The sequence below is a fragment of the Piliocolobus tephrosceles genome, chromosome 20, assembly GCF_002776525.5.
Source record: "Piliocolobus tephrosceles isolate RC106 chromosome 20, ASM277652v3, whole genome shotgun sequence".
Taxonomy (NCBI): domain Eukaryota; kingdom Metazoa; phylum Chordata; class Mammalia; order Primates; family Cercopithecidae; genus Piliocolobus; species Piliocolobus tephrosceles.
In genome coordinates this window covers 30,247,111-30,266,759 of record NC_045453.1, presented here as the reverse complement: position 1 = coordinate 30,266,759, position 19,649 = coordinate 30,247,111, and the positions used below count along the sequence as shown (strand labels likewise).

General features: G+C 43.8%; 1 protein-coding gene across 8 annotated transcripts in view; it reads left to right on the top strand.

Moving 5' to 3' along the window:
• The first annotated feature begins 1,001 nt into the window (after positions 1 to 1,001).
• Positions 1,002 to 19,649, top strand: part of CTCFL (CCCTC-binding factor like) — a 32,167-nt gene continuing 13,519 nt past the window's right edge. For 5 of the 8 annotated variants that reach the window (XM_023231946.1, XM_023231951.1, XM_023231950.1 and 2 more), the window contains exons 1-7: positions 1,878 to 2,429; positions 2,825 to 3,041; positions 10,222 to 10,392; positions 10,710 to 10,843; positions 13,759 to 13,879; positions 14,846 to 14,995; positions 16,838 to 16,998. In XM_023231946.1, coding sequence (XP_023087714.1) covers positions 1,878 to 2,429; positions 2,825 to 3,041; positions 10,222 to 10,392; positions 10,710 to 10,843; positions 13,759 to 13,879; positions 14,846 to 14,995; positions 16,838 to 16,998 — 1,506 coding nt within the window. Of the gene's footprint in view, positions 1,115 to 1,877; positions 2,430 to 2,824; positions 3,042 to 10,221; positions 10,393 to 10,709; positions 10,844 to 13,758; positions 13,880 to 14,845; positions 14,996 to 16,837; positions 16,999 to 19,649 lie in introns of those variants that run through there. The other 3 variants (XM_023231956.3, XM_023231955.2, XM_023231952.1) reach the window with 3 other exon arrangements.

The window sequence follows — 19,649 nt, the reverse complement described above, 5'->3', positions numbered from 1 at the left end:
CCCCCCCCCCCCCCCCCCCCCCCCCCCCGCAGGGCTCCCAGGGCCCCCTGCAGACCCTCGTCTTCTCCTTATCCATTACCCCCTCCTCAGGTCTCCCAGCGCCCCCTGCAGGGCTCTCCTGCCCTCCCCAGTATCTCAGTGCCTCCTGCAGGCCTTCCTCCCCTCCTTATCTATTCCCCTCCCCCAGGTCTCCCAGCCCCCCTGCAAACCCTCCTCCCTTGGTCCCCTCCTGTTCATCCCCCAGGTCTCCCAAGAACCCCCGCGGGCCCTCCTCCTTATCCATTACCACCCCCTCAGATCTCCCAGCCCCCCTGCAGGCCTCTCCTCCCCTCCTCATTCCCCCCCTCCCCCCAGTATCTCAGTGCCTCCTACTGGCCCTCCTCCCCTCCTTATCCATTACCCCCCAACCAGGTCTCCCAGCCCCCCTGCAGGGCTCTCCTCCCCTCCTCATTCTACCCCTCCCCCCCACCCCACGCCGGATCTCAGTGCCTCCTGCTGGCCCTCCTCCCCTCCTTATCCATTCTTCCTCAGGTCTCCCAGGCCCCCTGCAGGCCCTCGTGCCCTCCTTAGCTCCCTACCCGGTCTCCCAGCACCCCCTGCGGGGCCCTCGTGCCCTCCTTAGGTCCCCCCCAGGTCTCCCAGCACCCCCTGCGGGGCCCTCCTCCCTTCCGCATCCACCTCAACCCCGAGGTATTTCCGTGCCCCCTGCAGGACGCTCCTCCTTAGGCGCCCCCCTCCCAGGTCTTCCAGCGCCGCAGGCTCTCCTCCCCTCCTTATCCACCGCCCACCAATGTCTCCCAGTTCCCTATGTGGGACCCTCATCCCCTCCTCATCCACCCCCCGAGGTCCATCAGTGCCCCTTGCGGGGTGCTCCCCCTCCCTGCTCCCCTCCCCCCTTGCTCCCCCTCCCCCCAAAGTAAACCACCCCTCCCCCAACCCCGCCTGGCTCCACCCCCTTCTCGCCCTCTTTTCTGCTCTGCGCCTGCGCACTGCCACCCTCCACTCTCGCGCCAGCCCTGCGGCGGCGGGCTGTGGGCTGCAGCACACGGTGCATGAGGCAGAGCCCACGAGCCACAGACGGAGTGGGCTGGCCACTGCGGCCACGCCTTCTGCGGTGAGGGGCCAGTCCTGGGTAGGGTCAAGCCCACCTGTTCTCCTCCAAGAGCATGGGCTGTTCTGGGTGTGGCGGAGGGAGGGGCTGGACGGAAAGGCCCAAGGGCGGGCGGCAGACGCTGAGGGGCTGCCCGGAGGGTCAGGGCGGGGCGTGTTGGGCAGGGTAAAGCTGGGGCACTGCCAGGCCTCCGAAGGGGTGTGCTTGGCCTGGTCGAGGCCTGCTTGGTCAAATCTGGCTGGGCTCGAGGCCACTAGGCCCAAAGCCTGCCTGGCTCTGAGGGTGCTGTGTCTAGAACCGTGCACGAGGGGAATGCCTGCCCGGGGCCCGAACCTCGCTAGGCCCAGGATGTGCACTGGCCCAAGGCCTGCTTGGACCTGAAAGTTGCTAGGCCCAGGAAAGCTGCTTGGCCGAGAGCCTGCTGGGCCCAAACCTTGCTAGGCCCAGGATATGCTATGCACTGGCCCAGAGCCTGCTCAGGTGGAACCTTGCCAGGCACAGGATGTGTGCTGGCCCCAAACCTGTTCGTTTTAGAGTTTTGTACAAAATCCTGCTTTAGCCTAAATCCTGCTTAGCCTCGACCCCCTCCTAGACCCAGGCCAGATCAGCATTGTTCTGACCCTACTAGTTCCAAAGCCTTTTGAGGCCAGACCTTGTTTCAATCCAAAGCTTGCTGGGCTCCAGCACCCCCCATCCCTCCTCATATCCTCCCCCCCCACTTCTTCCCCTATGAAAACCGCTTATTTCTCAAACAGGCCAAGTCATCATGGCAGCTACTGAGATCTCTGTCCTTTCTGAGCAATTCACCAAAATCAAAGAACTCGAGTTGATGCCAGAAAAAGGCCTGAAGGAGGAGGAAAAAGATGAAGTGTGCAGAGAGAAAGACCATCAGAGCCCTAGTGAGTTGGAGGCCGCGTGTACCTCTGGGGCCCTCCAGGACAGCGTCCTGGAGGAAGAAGTGGAGCTGGTGCCAGCCACCTCGGAGGAGAGTGAGAGGCACATCTTGACCCTGCAGACGGTGCATTTCACTTCTGAAGCTATGGAGTTGCAGGATATGAGCTTGCTGAGCATACAGCAGCAAGAAGGGGTGCAGGTGGTGGTGCAACAGGCTGGCCCTGGGTTGCTGTGGCTTGAGGAAGGGCCCCGGCAGAGTCTGCAGCAGTATGTGGCCATTAGTATCCAGCAAGAGCTGTACTCCCTGCAAGAGATGGAGGTGATGCAGTTCCACGCTCTAGAGGAGAACGTGATGGTGGCCAGTGAAGACAGTAAGTTAGCGGTGAGCCTGGCTGAAAGTGCTGGACTGATTAAGGTAAAGCTGGTTTTAATAAACAACGCCTTACATGAAAAAGAACAAATTGAAGTCGGTTTTTATGCAATATTATGTCTGGACAAGGTATTTTGCAGTTGCAAATTAAAGACAGTAAAAATATTTCCCAGGAAAATCTTGAGTGTTCTTAGGTTCTTTTTTAAAAAAGAGTTTTAAAAGTTGTGCTAATTGGAATACTGTAAGGTGCATTATGTTTAAAAAAAAAAAAAAAAGTGTTAAGTTTCACTGCCGCAACCCCGATGCTAAATAATTAACATTGTGATGCATAATCTTCAACTTTTGCTTTTCTTTTTGTATTCTGTAGTTCATCCAGGCAAAAATCTAATTATATTGAAATTAATAGTATCATATTTGTTTGAATATTTATTGTTGTTTATTAACTCCAGGAAGGGCAGGAGAAGAACCAATTATTGACTGAAAGATTGGCTGAAAGAACAAAGGAACAGCTCTTTTTTGTGGAAACAATGTCAGGAGATGAAAGAAGTGACGAAATTGTTCTCACAATTTCAAATTTAAGTGGGGAAGAACAAGAAGATCAACCTACAGCTAGTCAAGCAGATGTTGAAAAGGCCGAATCTACAAAAAATCGAAGAAAGACAAAGGGTAGGCCAGTTCATCTCATAGAGTACACTCCATAAAACTGGGCCGCTGTTTTTCTTTATGAGAAGGTGATGGTAATTGAAGTTTTAAGTGGTCGACTTTTAGTTACTTTCAAATTGTCAGGAAATGGGAGAAATTTTAAACTAATATTCTGAATTGTGAATCAAATCCAGAAGGGTTTTGCACTTTGCACACAAACATTTTGAAAGCACAGTAAAAATGTTCCCACAAAACCTTGTGCACGTAAGCAAAGAAGGCCAACCCTTGGTCTCTGCTGTCTAATTTGCAGCCGCAGAGGGATATGGGGGACAAGTCATTACTGGACAGGTGTGAGGCCTCGTGTGCTTCAGGGCCAAGAGAAGGAGTGATTCCTCCTTCAGGAAGCAGTAGAGGGTGCCTTCTAAGGGAGGTGATATTTAGGTGAGTCCAGGACAAAGAAGCCATTAAGATTAGGATCAGGATTCCAGGCACTAGGAAGTGGTCTGGACGTGTAGGTCTGGAAGTATCTACTTCGTATGTGAGGGTGGAGAGCTCTACTGTGTTTATAGATCTAGGTGGGTGGGAGGTGGGTGCTCAGAGAGGTGGATGGGTCCAGATTAGGAAGACCCTGAAGCAACATTAAAGCCTTATTAAACTGAGATTGCATTCCAGCAGCCCACAGGATGGATGAGTTTGTCCTACGAAAATGTGATTTGTTTGGCTTTTTTTTTTTTTTTTTTTTTTTGAGACGGAGTCTTGCTCTGTCACCCAGGCTGGAGTGCAGTGGCGCGATCTCGGCTCACTGCAAACTCCGCCTCCCGGGTTCACGGCATTCTCCTGCCTCAGCCTCCCGAGTAGCTGGGACTACAGGCGGCCGCCACCATGCCCAGCTAATTTTTTTTGAAGTTTTAGTAGAGACGGGGTTTCACCATGTTAGCCAGGATGGTCTCGATCTCCTGACCTTGTGATCCGCCCACCTTGGCCTCCCAAAGTGCTGGGATTACAGGCATGAGCCACTGCGCCCAGCCTTATTTTTTTTTAATATTAGTTTCTCACTAATATATTTAAATCAACATATTTCACCACCAAAATTGCAATTTCTAGCTCTTTTAAATTATATCTGGCAACATTTGGCACAGTTTCCTTCCTCCTGGCAACAGGTGCCTGGGATTGGAAGGTGACTCAGTTTAGAAAAGGAGAATGCCGCCCAAACACACTGCCACCACCACCCCATTCTTACATGTAGTTAGGACTTTTTACTCAGGCCTCTGCCTTCCATAGGTGGTTGAATTTGCAGCCTTTTGATATATGGTAGTTTCTCATGTGTTTAAATCAAAAGTTTTGCACCCCAAGTTTTACAATTTTTAGCTCATTTTTAGGTTTTTGATGTATTTACAAATTTGTAGAACCATCACCACTGTCTAAATTCCAGAATATTTGTATCACTCCAATAAGAGGCCTGTACCCGTTAGGCAGTCACTTCCTACTCCATTCCTGGCTATCACTAATCTGCTTTTTGTTTCCATTGCTTTTCCTGTTCTGCACATTTTCCGGAAGCTGAATCATGTATGTATGCCATGTGCCTTTCGTGTCTAGACTCTTGAGCTTAGCATAATGTTTGGAGAGTTTGTTGGTATTGTAGCATGTGTCAGCGCTTCATTCGTTTTTAATGGCTAAGTAATAATCCCCGTGTGGGTACAGCACATTTTATTTATCCATTCACTCATTGATACCGCAATTGTGTCCACCTTTCAGCAAGTGTGAATGGTGCTGTTATGACCATCGGTGTACAAATTTTTTGTTTGAGCACCTGTTTCCAATCCTTTTGAGTATATACTTAGGAGTGGAATTGCTGGATGATGTGGTTACTCTATGTTTAACTTTTTGAGGAGCTGCCACACTGTTTTCCATAGCAGCTGCACCAGTTTGAATTTGCACCAGCAGTGTGTGTAGCTTCCAGGTTCTCCACATCCTCACCAACTTACTTTCCATTTGTTGTTATCGTTTAATTATAGCCATCCTAGCAGGTGTGAAGAGGTATCTCGTAGTTTTGGTTTCCATTTCTCTAATGACTAAGGGTGTTGAGTATCTCTTCATGTGATCATTGGCCACTTATGTATCTTCTTTGGAAAAAATGGCTATTCAAATCTGGCTCATGTTTAACTGGCACTGTATCGGCTTCCCAGGGATGCCATGACAAAGCACCACCAACTGAGTGGCTTCAAACCACAGAAACATACCTCTCACAGTTCTGGAAGCTACGAGTGTGAAATCGAGGTGTTGGCAAAGCCATGCTCTCTTGGAAGGCTGTCGGGGAGAATATATTTCATGCCTTTCTCTTAGCTTCTGGTTGCCAGCAGTCATGCCATTCATTGGCTTGCAGATGCATTACTCCAATCTCTGTCTCTGTTATCACATGGAATTATTCCTGTGTGTCTCTGTGTGTATCTCTTTTCCTCTTCTTATAAGTACGCCAGTCACATTGGCTTATGACCCACCTTCATCCAGTATGACCTCAGCTTAACTTGATTACATCTGCAAAGACCCTTTTTGTACATAAGATCACATTCACAGGTATCTGGCATGAGGACTTCACATATTTTTGCAGAGGTCACAACTCAACCTGTAAACCTTCTATTGAAGTTTGTTGAGTATTTTATCAAGAAAATGGTGTTGGGTTATATGAAATGATTTTTCTGCATTTATTGAGATGATCATGTGTTGTTTTTTTTTTTTTCATTCTGTTAATATGGTATATTACACTGATTGATTCAATATGTTGAACCACCCTTTTTTTCCTGCAGAAAATCTCAACTTGGTTATGGTATACAATCCTTTTAGTATGCTGCTGGATTTGGTTTGCTAGTGTTCTGCTGAAGATTTTTGCATCTGTATTCATTAGGAATATTGGTCTGTAGTCCTCTTTTGATGTCTTTGTCTGGCTTTAGTATGTAAGTAATACTGGCCTCGTGTAATTCATTGGGAAGAAGTGTTTCCTCCCTTTTTTGAAGATTTAGAGGATTGGCATTAATATTTAAGCATTTGGTAGACTTAATCGGTGAAGCGATTTGGTCCTGCGGTTTTCTTTCTTGGAAGTTTGTTGATTAATGACTCACTGTCTTTACTGATACAGGTCTATTCCAATTTTCTGTTTCTTCTTAAATCAGTTTTAGTAGTTTGTGTGTTTCTAGGAATTTTCTATTTCATCTGTATTATCTAATTTGTTGGCATATAATTGTTCATAGTATTCTATTATAAACATTTTTATTTCTGTAAGATTGGTAAGAATGTTCCCACTTTTCTTCCTGATTTTAGTAATTTGAGTATTCTCTTTTTTACCCCCTCAGTCACAAGTCTAGATAAAGGTTTGTCGGTGTTGATCTTTTCAAAGAACCAACTTTCGGTGGTTTTGTTGGTTTTCTCTAATTTTTTTCTCTCTAATCTTAATATTTTCTTCTTCTGCTAGCTTTGGGTTTAGATTTATCTTCTTTTTCTAGTTCCTCAAAGTGTAAAGTTAGGTTATTTGAAATATTTCTTTTTTTTTAATGTAAGTGTTTATAGTTAAAAATTTTCCTCTGAGCACTGCTTTGGGTGCATTCTATAACTTTTGGTATCTCATGTTTTCACTTTTGTTCATCTCAAAGAACTTAATAATTTTCTTGTGATTTCTACTTTGACCCATTTGTCATTTGGGAGTGTGTTTTTTAACTTCCATGTTTATGTGAATCTTCCAAATTTCCCTTGGTATTCATTTCTAATTTCATTTTATTATGGTCAGAAAACATAGAACATATTTTGATTTTTTTGTTTGTTTGTTTTAGAGACAGGTTCTTACTCTGTTACCCAGGCTGGAGTGCAGTGTTACAAGCATAGGTCACTGTAACCTTGAAGCCCTACTTCAGCGTCGCAAGTAGCTAGGACAAGAGGCACACATAAGCCGGGCGCGGTGGCTCACGCTTGTAATCCCAGCACTTTGGGAGGACGAGGTGGGCGGATCACGAGGTCAGGAGATCGAGACCACAGTGAAACCCCGTCTCTACTAAAAATACGAAAAATTAGCCGGGTGTGGTGGCAGGTGCCTGTAGTCCCAGCTACTCAGGAGGCTGAGGCAGGAGAATGGCGTGAACCCAGGAGGTGGAGCTTGCAGTGAGCCGAGATGGCGCCACTGCACTCCAGCCTGGGCTACAGAGCAAGACTCTGTCTCAAAAAAAAAAAAAAAAAAAAAAAGCACACATTACCACACCCAGCTAATTAAAAAAAAATTGTACAGATGGAGTCCCATTATGTTGCCTGGGCTAGTCTTGAACTTTTGGCCTCAAGCGGTCCTCCCATCTCAGCCTCCCAAAGTGCTGGATTACAGGCGTGAGCCACCATGCCTGGCTCAATTTGTCTTTTTAAATGTATTAAGATATGTGTGTCTCAATATGTTTGTAACTTCACATGTGGTCTATCCTAGAGAATCTTCCCTATGCACCTCAGAACAATGTCTATTCCAGTGTTGCTGGGTGGGATGTTCTGTAGATGTCTGTTTTGTCTATTTGGTTTATAGTGTGACTTAAGCCTCTGTTTCCTCACTGACCTTGTCTAGTTCTGTCCATTGTTTAAAGTGAGGTATTGAGGTCTGCAACTATTATTGAATTGCCTGTTCCTACCTTCAATTTTGTTCCGTTTGCTTCAAGTATTTTGGGACTGTTATTAGGTGCATATATTTTTGGCGGGGGGAGGTTTGTTGGGTTGTTTTGAGATGGAGTCTCACTTTGTCGCCAGGCTGGAGTGCAGTGGCACAGTCCTGGCTCACTGCAACCTCTGTCTCCTGGGTTCTAGCAATTCTGCCTCAGCCTCCTGAGTAGCTGGGATTATAGATATGCACAACTACACCCAGCTAATTTTTGTATTTTTAGTAGAGATGAGGTTTTACCATGTTGTACAGGCTGTTCTTGAACTCTTGACCTCAAATGATCTGCCTGCCTTAGCCTCCCAAGTGCTGGGATTATAGGTTTGAGTCACATATGTGCCTGGCCACATATATGTTTATAATTGTTGTATCTTTGTGATAGATTGGCCCGTTCATTATTATATAACATCCTTTTGTCTTTTACAACAATTTTGTCTTAATATAGTCTGATATTTGTATAGCCACTCTAGCACTCTTTTGGTTACTGTTTGTATGGAATATCTTTCTCCATCTTTTTACTTTCAGCCTATTTGTCTTTGAATCTAAAATGAGTCTTTTGTAGAAGACAAATAATTGCATCTTTAGTGTCCTTTCTGCCAGTCCTTACCTTTGCATTGGAGAGTTTAATCTCTTTACTGATAAAAAAGGACTTACTGATAAAAAAGGACTTACTTCCTTATTTCTGTATTTGTTTTTTAAATGTCACGTTTTATTCCTCAGTTCTTTCATTACTGCTTTCTTTTGTGTTGAATAGCCGCTGCCAAGTGTATCATTTTAATTCTTATTTATTTTACTATATATTTTTGAGTTATTTTCTTTAGTTGTCCTTGGTGTTACATTTAACATCTCAATTCATAATAATCTGGTTTAGATTAATGGCAATTTAATTTCAATAGTATATAAAAAAACTTCACTTATATAATTCCATTCCCCACTCCACTTTCTGTTGTTATTGCCAGAGAGTGTATCTTTATAAATTATATGCCATCAACATAGATTTATAATTATTGCTTTATTCTGTCTTTGAGTCAGATAGGAAAAAAGAGGATTACAAGTAAAAAAATGCATGAATATTGTCTTTTATATTTGCATATGTTGTTACTTTTATCACTGTCTTTATTTTTTCATATGGATTTGAGTTATTGTTTGGTGTCCTTTCATTTCAGCCTGTTGCAGTCTCTCTAGCATTTTTTGGAGGATAGATGTCATCTGCCAATGACAGACTTGCTCAGTTTCTGTTTTTCTGGGAATGTCGTAATTTCTCCTTCATTTTTGAAGGGTGGTTTTGTCAGACATAGAATTCTTGTTTGATTTTTTTTTTTCTTACGGCACATTGAATGTCATTCCACTGCTTTCTGGCCTCCATGGTTTCTGATGATAAATCAGCCATTAATCTTATTGACAATCCCATGTATGTAACAAGGCGTGTCTGTCTTTCTTGCTGCTTTCAAGATTCATTTTTTTGTCTTTCAGCAGTCTGATTATGATGTGTCTTGATGTGAATCTCTTTGACTTTATCCTACTTGAAATTTATTAAGCTTTTGGATGTGTAGATTTTTTGTCAAATTTGGGGAGTTTTTGGCAATCATTTCTTCAAATATTCTCTTCTCCTGTGTCACCTTGGGTCTCCCATTGTGCATATGTTGGTGTGCTTGATCATGTCACACAGATCTCTTAGGCTTGTTTCATTTTTCTTTGTTCATTTTTTTCTTTCTTTCCCTCAAACTGAATAATCTCAGTTGACCTGTCTTCAGGTTCACTGAGTCTTCCTTCTTTTTGCTCAGCTCTGCTGTTGAGTCCCTCTGTTGAATTTTTCATTTCACTTATTGTATTTTTCAATTCCAGAAGTTTCTCATTTTTTTAAAATAAATTGTATCTATTGGTATTCTCAATATGATGAAGCATCATTCTCATGCTTCTTTTTTTTTTTTTTTTTTTTTTGAGACAGGGTCTCACTCTGTCACTTAACTGACTAAATGTTTAATTACGTTTAATTTTAAAGTCCAAATTTAAGAGTCACACATGACTCATGGTTATGGTTTTGGATGGCACCATTCTAGATGGTTTTTGTCGCAGTGCCCTGGCTGGAGAGAAGGATGCAGGGATGGGATGGGTTATCTTCAGTTCACCCTACAGAGAATGCAGGGCCACATTTTTATAGGTGAATCTCTTCTTGGGCACCTCACTTTAGGTAGGTGGTGTGCCTTTTCTCGTGTCTCCTTAGGTCTACAAGACATTCTGAAATGTTCAGGCATGTCCTCCCTAGCATTTTTTTTCTCAGCAAGAAGGATGAGCAGAGTACCTAGTCCACTCTGTGCCCAGAAACAGACATTGGGGCATCTTGAAACAGCGAAAATGCATTATCCAGGAACGTGGCGTCCTGAATTGCTTCCATCAGCTTATGAATATAAATAGCATGTTCTATTGTTCAGTTCCCATATTAGTTGAAAAGACAATGTGCTGATTTACTTTCAAGTGTTTAAATGGAATTTGAACTTCTAACATACATAAACTATTTCCTGCCTATAGGAGCAAAACGAACCTTCCACTGTGATGTCTGCATGTTCACCTCTTCTAGAATGTCGAGTTTTAATCGTCATATGAAAACTCACACCAATGAGAAGCCTCACCTGTGTCACCTGTGCCTGAAAACCTTCCGTACAGTCACTCTGCTGCGGAACCATGTTAACACCCACACAGGTAAAACTGCCGGGAGGGCTCTTTCTGTGGAATAATGTGTGTTAAGGCTTATGTTAAGAATGTGAATCCACAGATTTCTATAGTAGAATCATGTAACATTTTATACTGTAGTTTTGTCTTTTTTTTTCTTGAATTTCCATTAAAAATACTGTTAACAAAGATTTTTCTCACATGCATCTGCGGTATTTGTAGTTTAGAGAGCCTCTTCTTAATTTTTAAAGCATTTTTGAGACTGAGTGTAATTAAAAAGCTATGAATTCTTTGGAACTTTTGTGGTTAAGTCTTGTTTTAAAAGTATGAACTATGTGATCCTACAGGAACCAGGCCCTATAAGTGTAACGACTGCAACATGGCGTTTGTCACCAGTGGAGAACTCGTCCGACACAGGCGCTATAAACATACTCATGAGAAGCCCTTTAAATGTTCCATGTGCAAGTATGCCAGTGTGGAGGTAAAACCATTCTTGGACTTGAAGCTTTATGGCATCTTAGTAGAGGCTGCTGTACAAGTTATGCCAAGTGTAACTAACAGTAGAATCTGTTACAAACAGGCTTTTTATTATTCGTATAAAATTTATGCAGGAAATAATATGCATTCTCTTTTATGAAGTTAAAATAGAAAATTGGATTTCTGTGTTTCTTTGATTACTAATTAGTGAAAATAATATGTAAAGGTGTACAAATTACAAATAAACTCCTTGTGGTCAAGAAATAAGTCCCAGATTTGTTTAAAAGTTCTGCATTTTCTCTAGTACTCAGGGCCACAAAATCAAAATGTATTTGCTTTAACGTAGAATGCAGATCCAATCTGAATATTGGCTGAAATTTTTGAGCTTGATTAGATACAAAGCAGCTTGCTTGAAGATTTAAGCAGAGCCGTTTCTGTTCTGAATTAGAGACCATCCTTTTCAAACTTCAGGTGTGCCGTAGTCATTTTAATTAATTTGCTTTATTTATATCTTCTAATGAGTTTAGTGGTACTCACATGAAACAGGCAGAGCGCTGCTTTTACTCGGCAATGCCAGTTTCCACCAGTTAATGTTCAGGGTCCCACAGTGTGTTGGGAAACAGACTGAGGCCCGGTTTTGAGCCTGGTCGGGACTGGGTCAACAGTACACTCAAATGGAACTAAGTTAAAGGGAACAGCTGAAGATTAAATATAGTAACAGTGCAGCCGGGTTTCACAAGTTAGGAAATTTCGTGGTTAGGGTCAGAATTTGATTCCAAGAACTTTTTTCTGCTGTTACTATTTTTTTTAAAAATTATTTCTCATCTGAGTTAAAGGTTGTGATTGTAGTATGAGAATGCAAAATGGAGGGTTCAGGGAACAGAGTCACCTGGGGATCCTAAGCCTAGAGTGGACTTTTTGTTGGTGCCCTGCCAGTGCTCGGTACAAACTCCCCAGGTCCATGACACCCTCCCCCAGTGCCAGCGGTCTGCATGCAGCCTGTGGGAGGTGGCCTCAGCACAGGGGTCTCTACTGCTGCCGTAGCCCCCCATTTTTGCAGTCTCCTCAAGTCTTGCCATGCTTGTTTATTCCCTCATCCCATCCCATGACAAAAATGCCAGCAGGAATGGATCAGAGCTGTGGTGCAGATGTGCCCCTTTTTTAAAAAAAGCTTTTGAATTGGCCAGGTGTGGTGGCTCACACCTGTAATCTCAGCACTTTGGGAGGCCAAGGCGAGCAGATTGCTTGAGGTCAGGCGTTCAAAACCAGCCTGGCCAACATGGTGAAACCCTGTCTCTACTAAAAATACAAAAAATTAGCCAGGTGTCGTGGCACATGCCTGTAGTCCTAGCTACTCAGGAGGCTGAGGCAGGAAAATGACTTGAACCTGGGAGGCAGAGGTTGCAGTGAGCCAAGATCACACATTCCAGTCTGGATGAGAGTGAGACACCATCTCAAAAAAAAAAAAAAGCTTTTGAACTTTTTGAACTCCCTCATCCTCCCATCCCACCTTTAAGAGTCATCCAGAGTCTTTTTTAATGGCCTTCTTTGCTCATTCACATCACTTATCCTCCTCAAAACTTTCATGCTATACAGTTTTTTAAATTCTTTTTGTTTTGCTTTCTAATATACTTGAGGCATTCACTTTTCTTCTGAAAATCTAAGTGAAATTTTTTGGCTTGGCTATTGCCTTCCATCCTAAGCCGCCTTTTGTTCTCGAGTGTTCCTTAGGCTTCTGTGTGCTCACCACTTACTGGGGAGACAGATGGATTGTGGCATCCCTGGGTCACCAGCAGGACTGATGCGGCTTCCTGATGTCTGTAGTCCACCTATAGCTGATGGCCCCATTTCCTGCTAGCAGTAGATAAGGGCCTGTGATACACAAATACAGAATAAGAATAGTTCTAGAAGGCAATAAACCGGTCAGGCAGTGAATGCTCAAATGGGAGGTATTATGTTGTTTGCTATTTAACTGATTGCCTGGGATACATAATTATTCAAATTAGAATTTAATTTCTTCTACTTAAAACTTAATTCTTTATAGGAACCCTCTGTCACATGGCCCCGATGCTGAATAGCCAGGGATGCCTTCCTCCACTCACACTGTTACCCTGGGGCCAGCCAGGGTGGAGTCTGCAGGACTTGTGACCATGAGGCGACACTTACAGATGTTCCTCCATTAAAGAGCTAGGGTCTCGTTTTTATTTTTATTTTTATTTTTTTGATACATTGTCTCACTCTGTTACCCTAGTTGGAGTGCAGTGGCATGATCTTGGCTCATTGCAACCTCAGCCTCCCGGGCTCAATCCTCCCACCTCAGCCTCTCCAGTAGCTGGGACCACAGGCGTGTGCCACCATGCCCAGCTCATTTTTAATTTTTGGTAGAGACCGGGTTTTGCCATGTTGCCCAGGCTGGTCTCAAACTCCTGAGCTCAGGTGATCCACCCCTCTCAGCCTCCCAAAGTGCTGGGATTATAGGTGTGAGCCACCACACCTGACAAGAGCTAGAGTTTCAAGATTTTCACTTTATGCAAGGAAAACAAAATGTTTGCCTTTGTGCTTTTACAGTGCAATCTAAATTTTGTAACTATTGGGCATATATTGCCTTAGAAATGAAAATACAATCCTGTGTGGCATTGAGCAGGTAGGGTTAAGTGAAGGTGAATGCGAAAGCCTTCAGAACTGCTGCCCATTGCCCTAAAGGAGCTTATACGCACACACATCAAATGAAATAAAATCACCCATAACAGATGATTAAAAGTAATGACTTCTTCATGTTTTTTTCAGTGAGTGAAATATGTTCTGGTGCTCTGATGTTAAAATCTGATTAAATTAAATCTCTTTTATAATGCTGATTAATGGAAGACTCTGCCATTTTTGAGTTTCTATTGCAATGAACATCATTTATGTATTTATTAGGCAAGTAAATTGAAGCGCCATGTCCGGTCCCACACTGGGGAGCGCCCCTTCCAGTGTTGCCAGTGCAGCTATGCCAGCAGAGACACCTACAAGCTGAAACGCCACATGAGAACACACTCAGGTAAGGACTCCGCTGCTGAAGGCCTGATAACTACAGTGTTAGCTCTTAAAGCAAGCTTTAAAAAATTACTTTTTATTGGCACAATTAAAGTTCAAAGGTAAAAGTGGATTTTTGTGTGCCGTTGTGATACGAGGATCTTGATCTGTACCTTTACCTTTATTTAGCAGTAAGAGAGTCTGCATAGACATTGTGCCGCAACCCCACTGTGTGGAGTAAAACACAAAGTATTCACTTCCATAGATTTTTCGGGTATTTAAAACTCAACTCCTGGCCAGGCACAGTGGCTCAAACCTGTAATCCCAGCACTTTGGGAGGCTGAGGCAGGAGGATCCCTTGAGTCCAGGAGTTTGAGACCAGCCTGGGCAACATAGGGAGACCCTGTCTGTACAAGTAATTTAAAAATTAGCCGGGCCTGGTGGCGCACACCTGTGGTCCCAGCTACTTGGGAGGCTGAAGCAGGAGAATCACTTGAACCCAGGAGGTTGAGGCTGCAGTGAGCCAGGATTGCGCCACCACACTCCAGCCTGGGTGACAGAGTGAGAACCTGTTTCAAAAAAAAAAGTAAATAAAAATAAATAAAAGTCAACTCCTTAATTCATTCTTCAACTTTAAGGCAAAGCATAAAGTGTGCTTGTTTTGTAACAGAGGTACTTGATGTCTTGTTCTGTAAAGAATACATTTAGGTGTGCTTCTTGGTTCTTCATACAGCCCCATGGATGTGAACTACATTGAACTCTTGCATAGCCACCAGATGCGAGGAAGTCGTGTGTCTGGTCCATCGTGGACACAGCCGTACTTGACATAAGCTGTCTGGGCTTGATTTGGGAGTCTCATACTAATTGGGGGTTGTCCGGTGAGAAAGGGGTTGATAAGGGAGTCTTAGGGCAAAAGAAACACTTTCAGCACAGGTAGTCTTTGGCAAGGATCAGGCCTGGAGGGGGAATCACTTTGTTGTCTGCATCTCAGGTGAGAAGCCTTACGAATGCCACATCTGCCACACCCGCTTCACCCAGAGCGGGACCATGAAAACACATATTCTGCAGAAACACGGCGAAAACGTCCCCAAACACCAGTGTCCCCATTGTGCCACCATCATTGCACGGAAAAGTGACCTACGTGAGTTTCTGGTTTAGTGATCTTTCTTTTACTACAGCATTTGCTGGCTCTTTGGAGCGAGGCCCTATGTACCTGCAATGTACTGGCCCTGATACTGGGAGGCGGCGGGAACTTGGCCCTGGGACACATTTTCTTCAGAGGTCCTGTCGCACCATCTGGTGGCTGGATCTCATAAGTGCATTTTATAGTATGATTTTAGAATCCCGGCCCAGGCCTGTTCCATATTTCACGGATGGGTATTATTTCTTTCCACATTGGGCCTATTTTTCAGATGAGGAGGACACTGGAACTCAGAGACATACAGTAACCTGCCCGGGAGTCACATGACCAAGGGTGCTAGGAGGCGGCTGGATTCTGGGTTCCTATGTATCAATGCTCTCTCTCTGACACCCAGCAAGCTTTTCTTAAACCCTGGCTGTGGGCCTAAAGTTTTGGGAGCAGAAGGTACAAAAGACACGGTTTTCCCCTTAAGACAGTCACTTTGGGAAAGGAAGTGGGCCTGTAACGTGTAATCTGCATCTACCGTGGTGAGCCTTTTAACTGTCAGACCCCCCAGAGTGGGAGTGGAAATCCAGAGGGTCTGAACAGCAGGCCTAGGAGCTGGGATTTGATACTGCCTGTGAGGAAGCCAGCCACTGTTGAGCAATGGGAGGGAGGGTGTGGGTAAGTGTGAGCAAATGAGCCTCTTCTTTTTTTCAGGATTCCTGGGCCTCCCTTTTTCCATGATCTTATTTCTCTTTCCAAAATATATGACACAAAACATATGACACAAAATATATGACACAAAATATGTTAGCAAAACAAAAAATTGACCCTTTTGCCCAAAGAAATTCTGGAGATGAGATGAACTTTTTAAAAAACCTTTCTGAAAGGTGAAAGGTGTTCCACAAAGTCTTAACTTTTATTTTTCATCTGGACCATTCTGTCATTGTTGCCACAGTTACCAGCACATCACAGAGCAGCCCAGTGGGGCTTGCTGGGGCACAGGTCTAGCCAGTTGCTAGACTTTTTTGACACCATGACAAAGTAACATGGTTTATATCTGTCTCATGCCAGTGGGTGATACACTCTGCATAGCCCTGTAAGATGCTTTATAAACACACTAATTCTTCTTTCCCATGACTATATGAGAAATCAAGCTCTCTAAGTGTCTGAGTCACTGTGGGTAGGGTGGAATAGCTCCATCACAGAGCTGTCAGTTGTCATTTGGTTTCTTACACAAGTATCAGAAGACCATCATGCGTCAGGCATAGATGAGCAAACCCAGCCAGACCTCACCATGTGTCTCGGGTTAATTTCAACATGGGAAATAACAGGGCACTGACTTCTAACAACATGTGGATTTTTTAAGGTAAAATAAAGATGTTATGTCTTTTTATATAAAACCACCTTAACATCATCCTAACATTGACCTACCCCATCATAAGGTAGTGCTCAAAGTACTTTGTTAAATGAACATTTTAGGTTCAGTATGACATAGCTTACATAACATTTAACTCCATATTGAAAGAATATTAAAATGGTATTTCAGCATTCTGTTCGTTTAGAGCAGTGGTTCTCAACTGGGAATGATTTTACCCCGCAGAGGACAGGTGGTGATACCTAGAGGTATTTTGGCTTTCACGACCAGGGAGAAAGAGGTGCTGCTGGCATCTGGTAGACAAACACCAGGAGTGCTGCTTAACCTCCTCCAATGCACAGGATAACCCACCCTGCCCTGCCCAGGAAGGAACTAGCATGCTCCAGCGCCAAGGCTGAGAAACCCCGGTTTAGAGGAGAGGGGAAGCAGGTTAACAGAAAACCAACACTCTTGAAGTCTATAATGTTCTGTAACCATTTTAGGTGTGCATATGCGCAACTTGCATGCTTACAGCGCTGCAGAGCTGAAATGCCGCTACTGTTCTGCTGTCTTCCATGAGCGCTATGCCCTCATTCAGCACCAGAAAACTCATAAAAATGAGAAGAGGTTCAAGTGCGAACACTGCAGTTATGCCTGCAAGCAGGTATTGTACTTTACTTAATTTGGAGAGGCAGTGGTGCATGGAAGAATGGAGGGCTGGGGTGGGATTCTTTACCACCTTGAAAATACTGAGAAAAGTTATGCTTTTAGTAGAGTATCCTATTCAAAATAAGCAGAAAGCAACGGTGAGCCAGTCGTACAAAACAACAGTTCTAAAGTATGTTCTTGCACTCCCAGAGCTCCCTGTGACCAACTAGGGTCCCACAAGAGCCAAGCCCTTGTTATGATAATGGAAAGGTGTCATTTTGAGACACTGACATTTGTACTTTTGGTGTCAAAACAGTGGTGGTCCTTAGCCCAGATCAAGGCAGTGACACACAGTGAAACTGGTCATGGTGGTGGTCTTCACCTTCATACACTGGCAACAAAAATAAAGGGCAGTTTTACATGACAGTGTTCTTGAAGAGGCAGTAAAAGTTGTTAACTTTATTCAGTCTTGACCCGGAATACTTTCTTTGTAATAATCTTTGTGATGAGATTAGAAGCCGGCATATGCACCTCCACTGTCTTCCACAGTCTGGAGGAAAAGCACCTGGGGGCTTGTTTGAGTTTCCAGCTCAACTAGCCACTTTCAGTGATTGTCATTTTCACTAAGGAACAAGATGAACTCTATTTACTCAGTCATTGGGTATTGGTGGACATTTTTTTAAAAATGAACAACGTAGGCCAGGTGTGGTGACTCACACCTGTAATCCCAGCACTCTGGGAGACTGAGGCATGTGGATCACTTGAGGTCAGGAGTTTGAGACCAGCCTGGCCAATATGGTGAAACCCCATCTCTACTAAAAAACACAAAAATTAGCTGGGCGTGGTGGTGCACACCTGTAGTCTCAGCTACTCAGGAGGCTGAGATAGGAGAATCGCTTGAACCTGGGATGCAGAGGTTGCAGTGAGCCGAGATCATGCCACTGCACTCCAGCCTGGGAGACAGAGCGAGACTCCATCTCAAAAAGAAAAAAAAAAAAGATTGGAGTGATTTTTTAAAGCAATTTTTATATTGTGTAACGAAATATGTTAGCATTTAGAAGATCTGCATAGCTCAGTAAACTAGTATTTTCCAAATGACCAATCCATGATGTTACAGACTCACACACAGGTAAAAGATCCATTCAAAGGAAAAGACCAAGAGGTTTTAAAGTCACAGAGAACAAGTTCCTTGGCAGGGTTTCAGATTCCACATTGCATCCCAGGGGTAAGAAATTACCATGGCCAGACACACAGGCTCACACCTATAGTCCCAGCACTTTGGGAGGCCAAGATGGACAGAACTCTTGAGCTCAGGAGTTCAAGACCAACCTGGGCAACATAATGAGACCCTGTCTCTACAAAAAAAATACAAAAATTAGCTGGGTGTGGTGTGCACATCTGTCCCAGCTACTCAGGAGGCTGAGGTTGGAGGATCACTTAAGCCCAGGAGGTTGAGGCTGCAGTAAGCTGTGTTCATACGACTGCACTCCAGCCCGGGCAACTGAGTGAGATCCTAAAAAAAGAAATTGCTACTAACTGAATTTTAGTGTAATAGAGAAGAATGGCCACAATTACTTGGAAGAGCTGGTGAAATGTTGCTCTCTTTTCAAACTACATGTCTATGAGACCAAATTTTCTTTATCATTTAACATACTCCAGTGGACTGATGGAAGAGCAGAGATAGGAATCCATCTGAATGCTTTTTTTTGTTGAGACGGAGGGAGTCTCGCTCTGTCGCCCAGGCTAGAGTGCAGTGGTGCGATCCCTGCAAACTCCACCTCCCAGGTTCACACCATTCTGCCTCAGCCTCCTCCCGAGTAGCTGGGACTATAGGCGCCCGTCAGCACACCTGGCTTATTTTTTGTATTTTTAGTAGAGACGGGGTTTCACTGTGTTAGCCAGGTTGGTCTCGATTTCCTGACCTCATGATCCACCTGTCTCGGCCTCCCAGACTGCTGGGATTACAGGTTTGAGCCACCGCGCCCAGCCCTGAATGCTTTTAATAGAGTTACCAGACTTAGCAAATAAAAATACAGCACACCTAGTGACATTTGAATTTCAGACAAACAACGAATAGTTTTATATACAAGTAGTTGCAGCCTGTATTTTAACTGGCAGCCTTATCTATTGAGATAGACATTAGGTTATTTTTGTTTTGAAAAATAGATAATTTTACAGAAGTAATACGTAGTTGGTTTATTGTTATTATTAAATGAGTTAATAAATGGTATTTTTTTTAAATACTTAAGAATTCCTCAGTTTTGCTTTCTAAGAAAGTAAATACTAATATATGCCACTTGTATAAATAAAAGCTCTTCAGAGGCCACAGTAATTTTTTAAAGTTTGAAGGGCCCTCAGACTAGAAGTTTGAAAACCAAACCACTGCTTTGAAGCATTGCATGCTATTGGTTACCAAAGGTGAAAATCAGGGCTTCCTGTGTTTTGAAGTGTGGGCTATAAACTGTAAATGCCTTGAATAAAGGAAAAAGTTTTTCTGGTAAATTTTGAACAAAGAATATTCTGTGGCCCCAGGCTCATATTTAGTCAAATGAACTAGGAGGGCTTCCTGAAAGATGGATAAGACTTGGAAAGGATGAGGGGGTCCTGGAGCAGGCATACAGCAGGTATGTGGGAGCAGAGAGCAGCCAGGCAGGCCGTGGCCGTGGG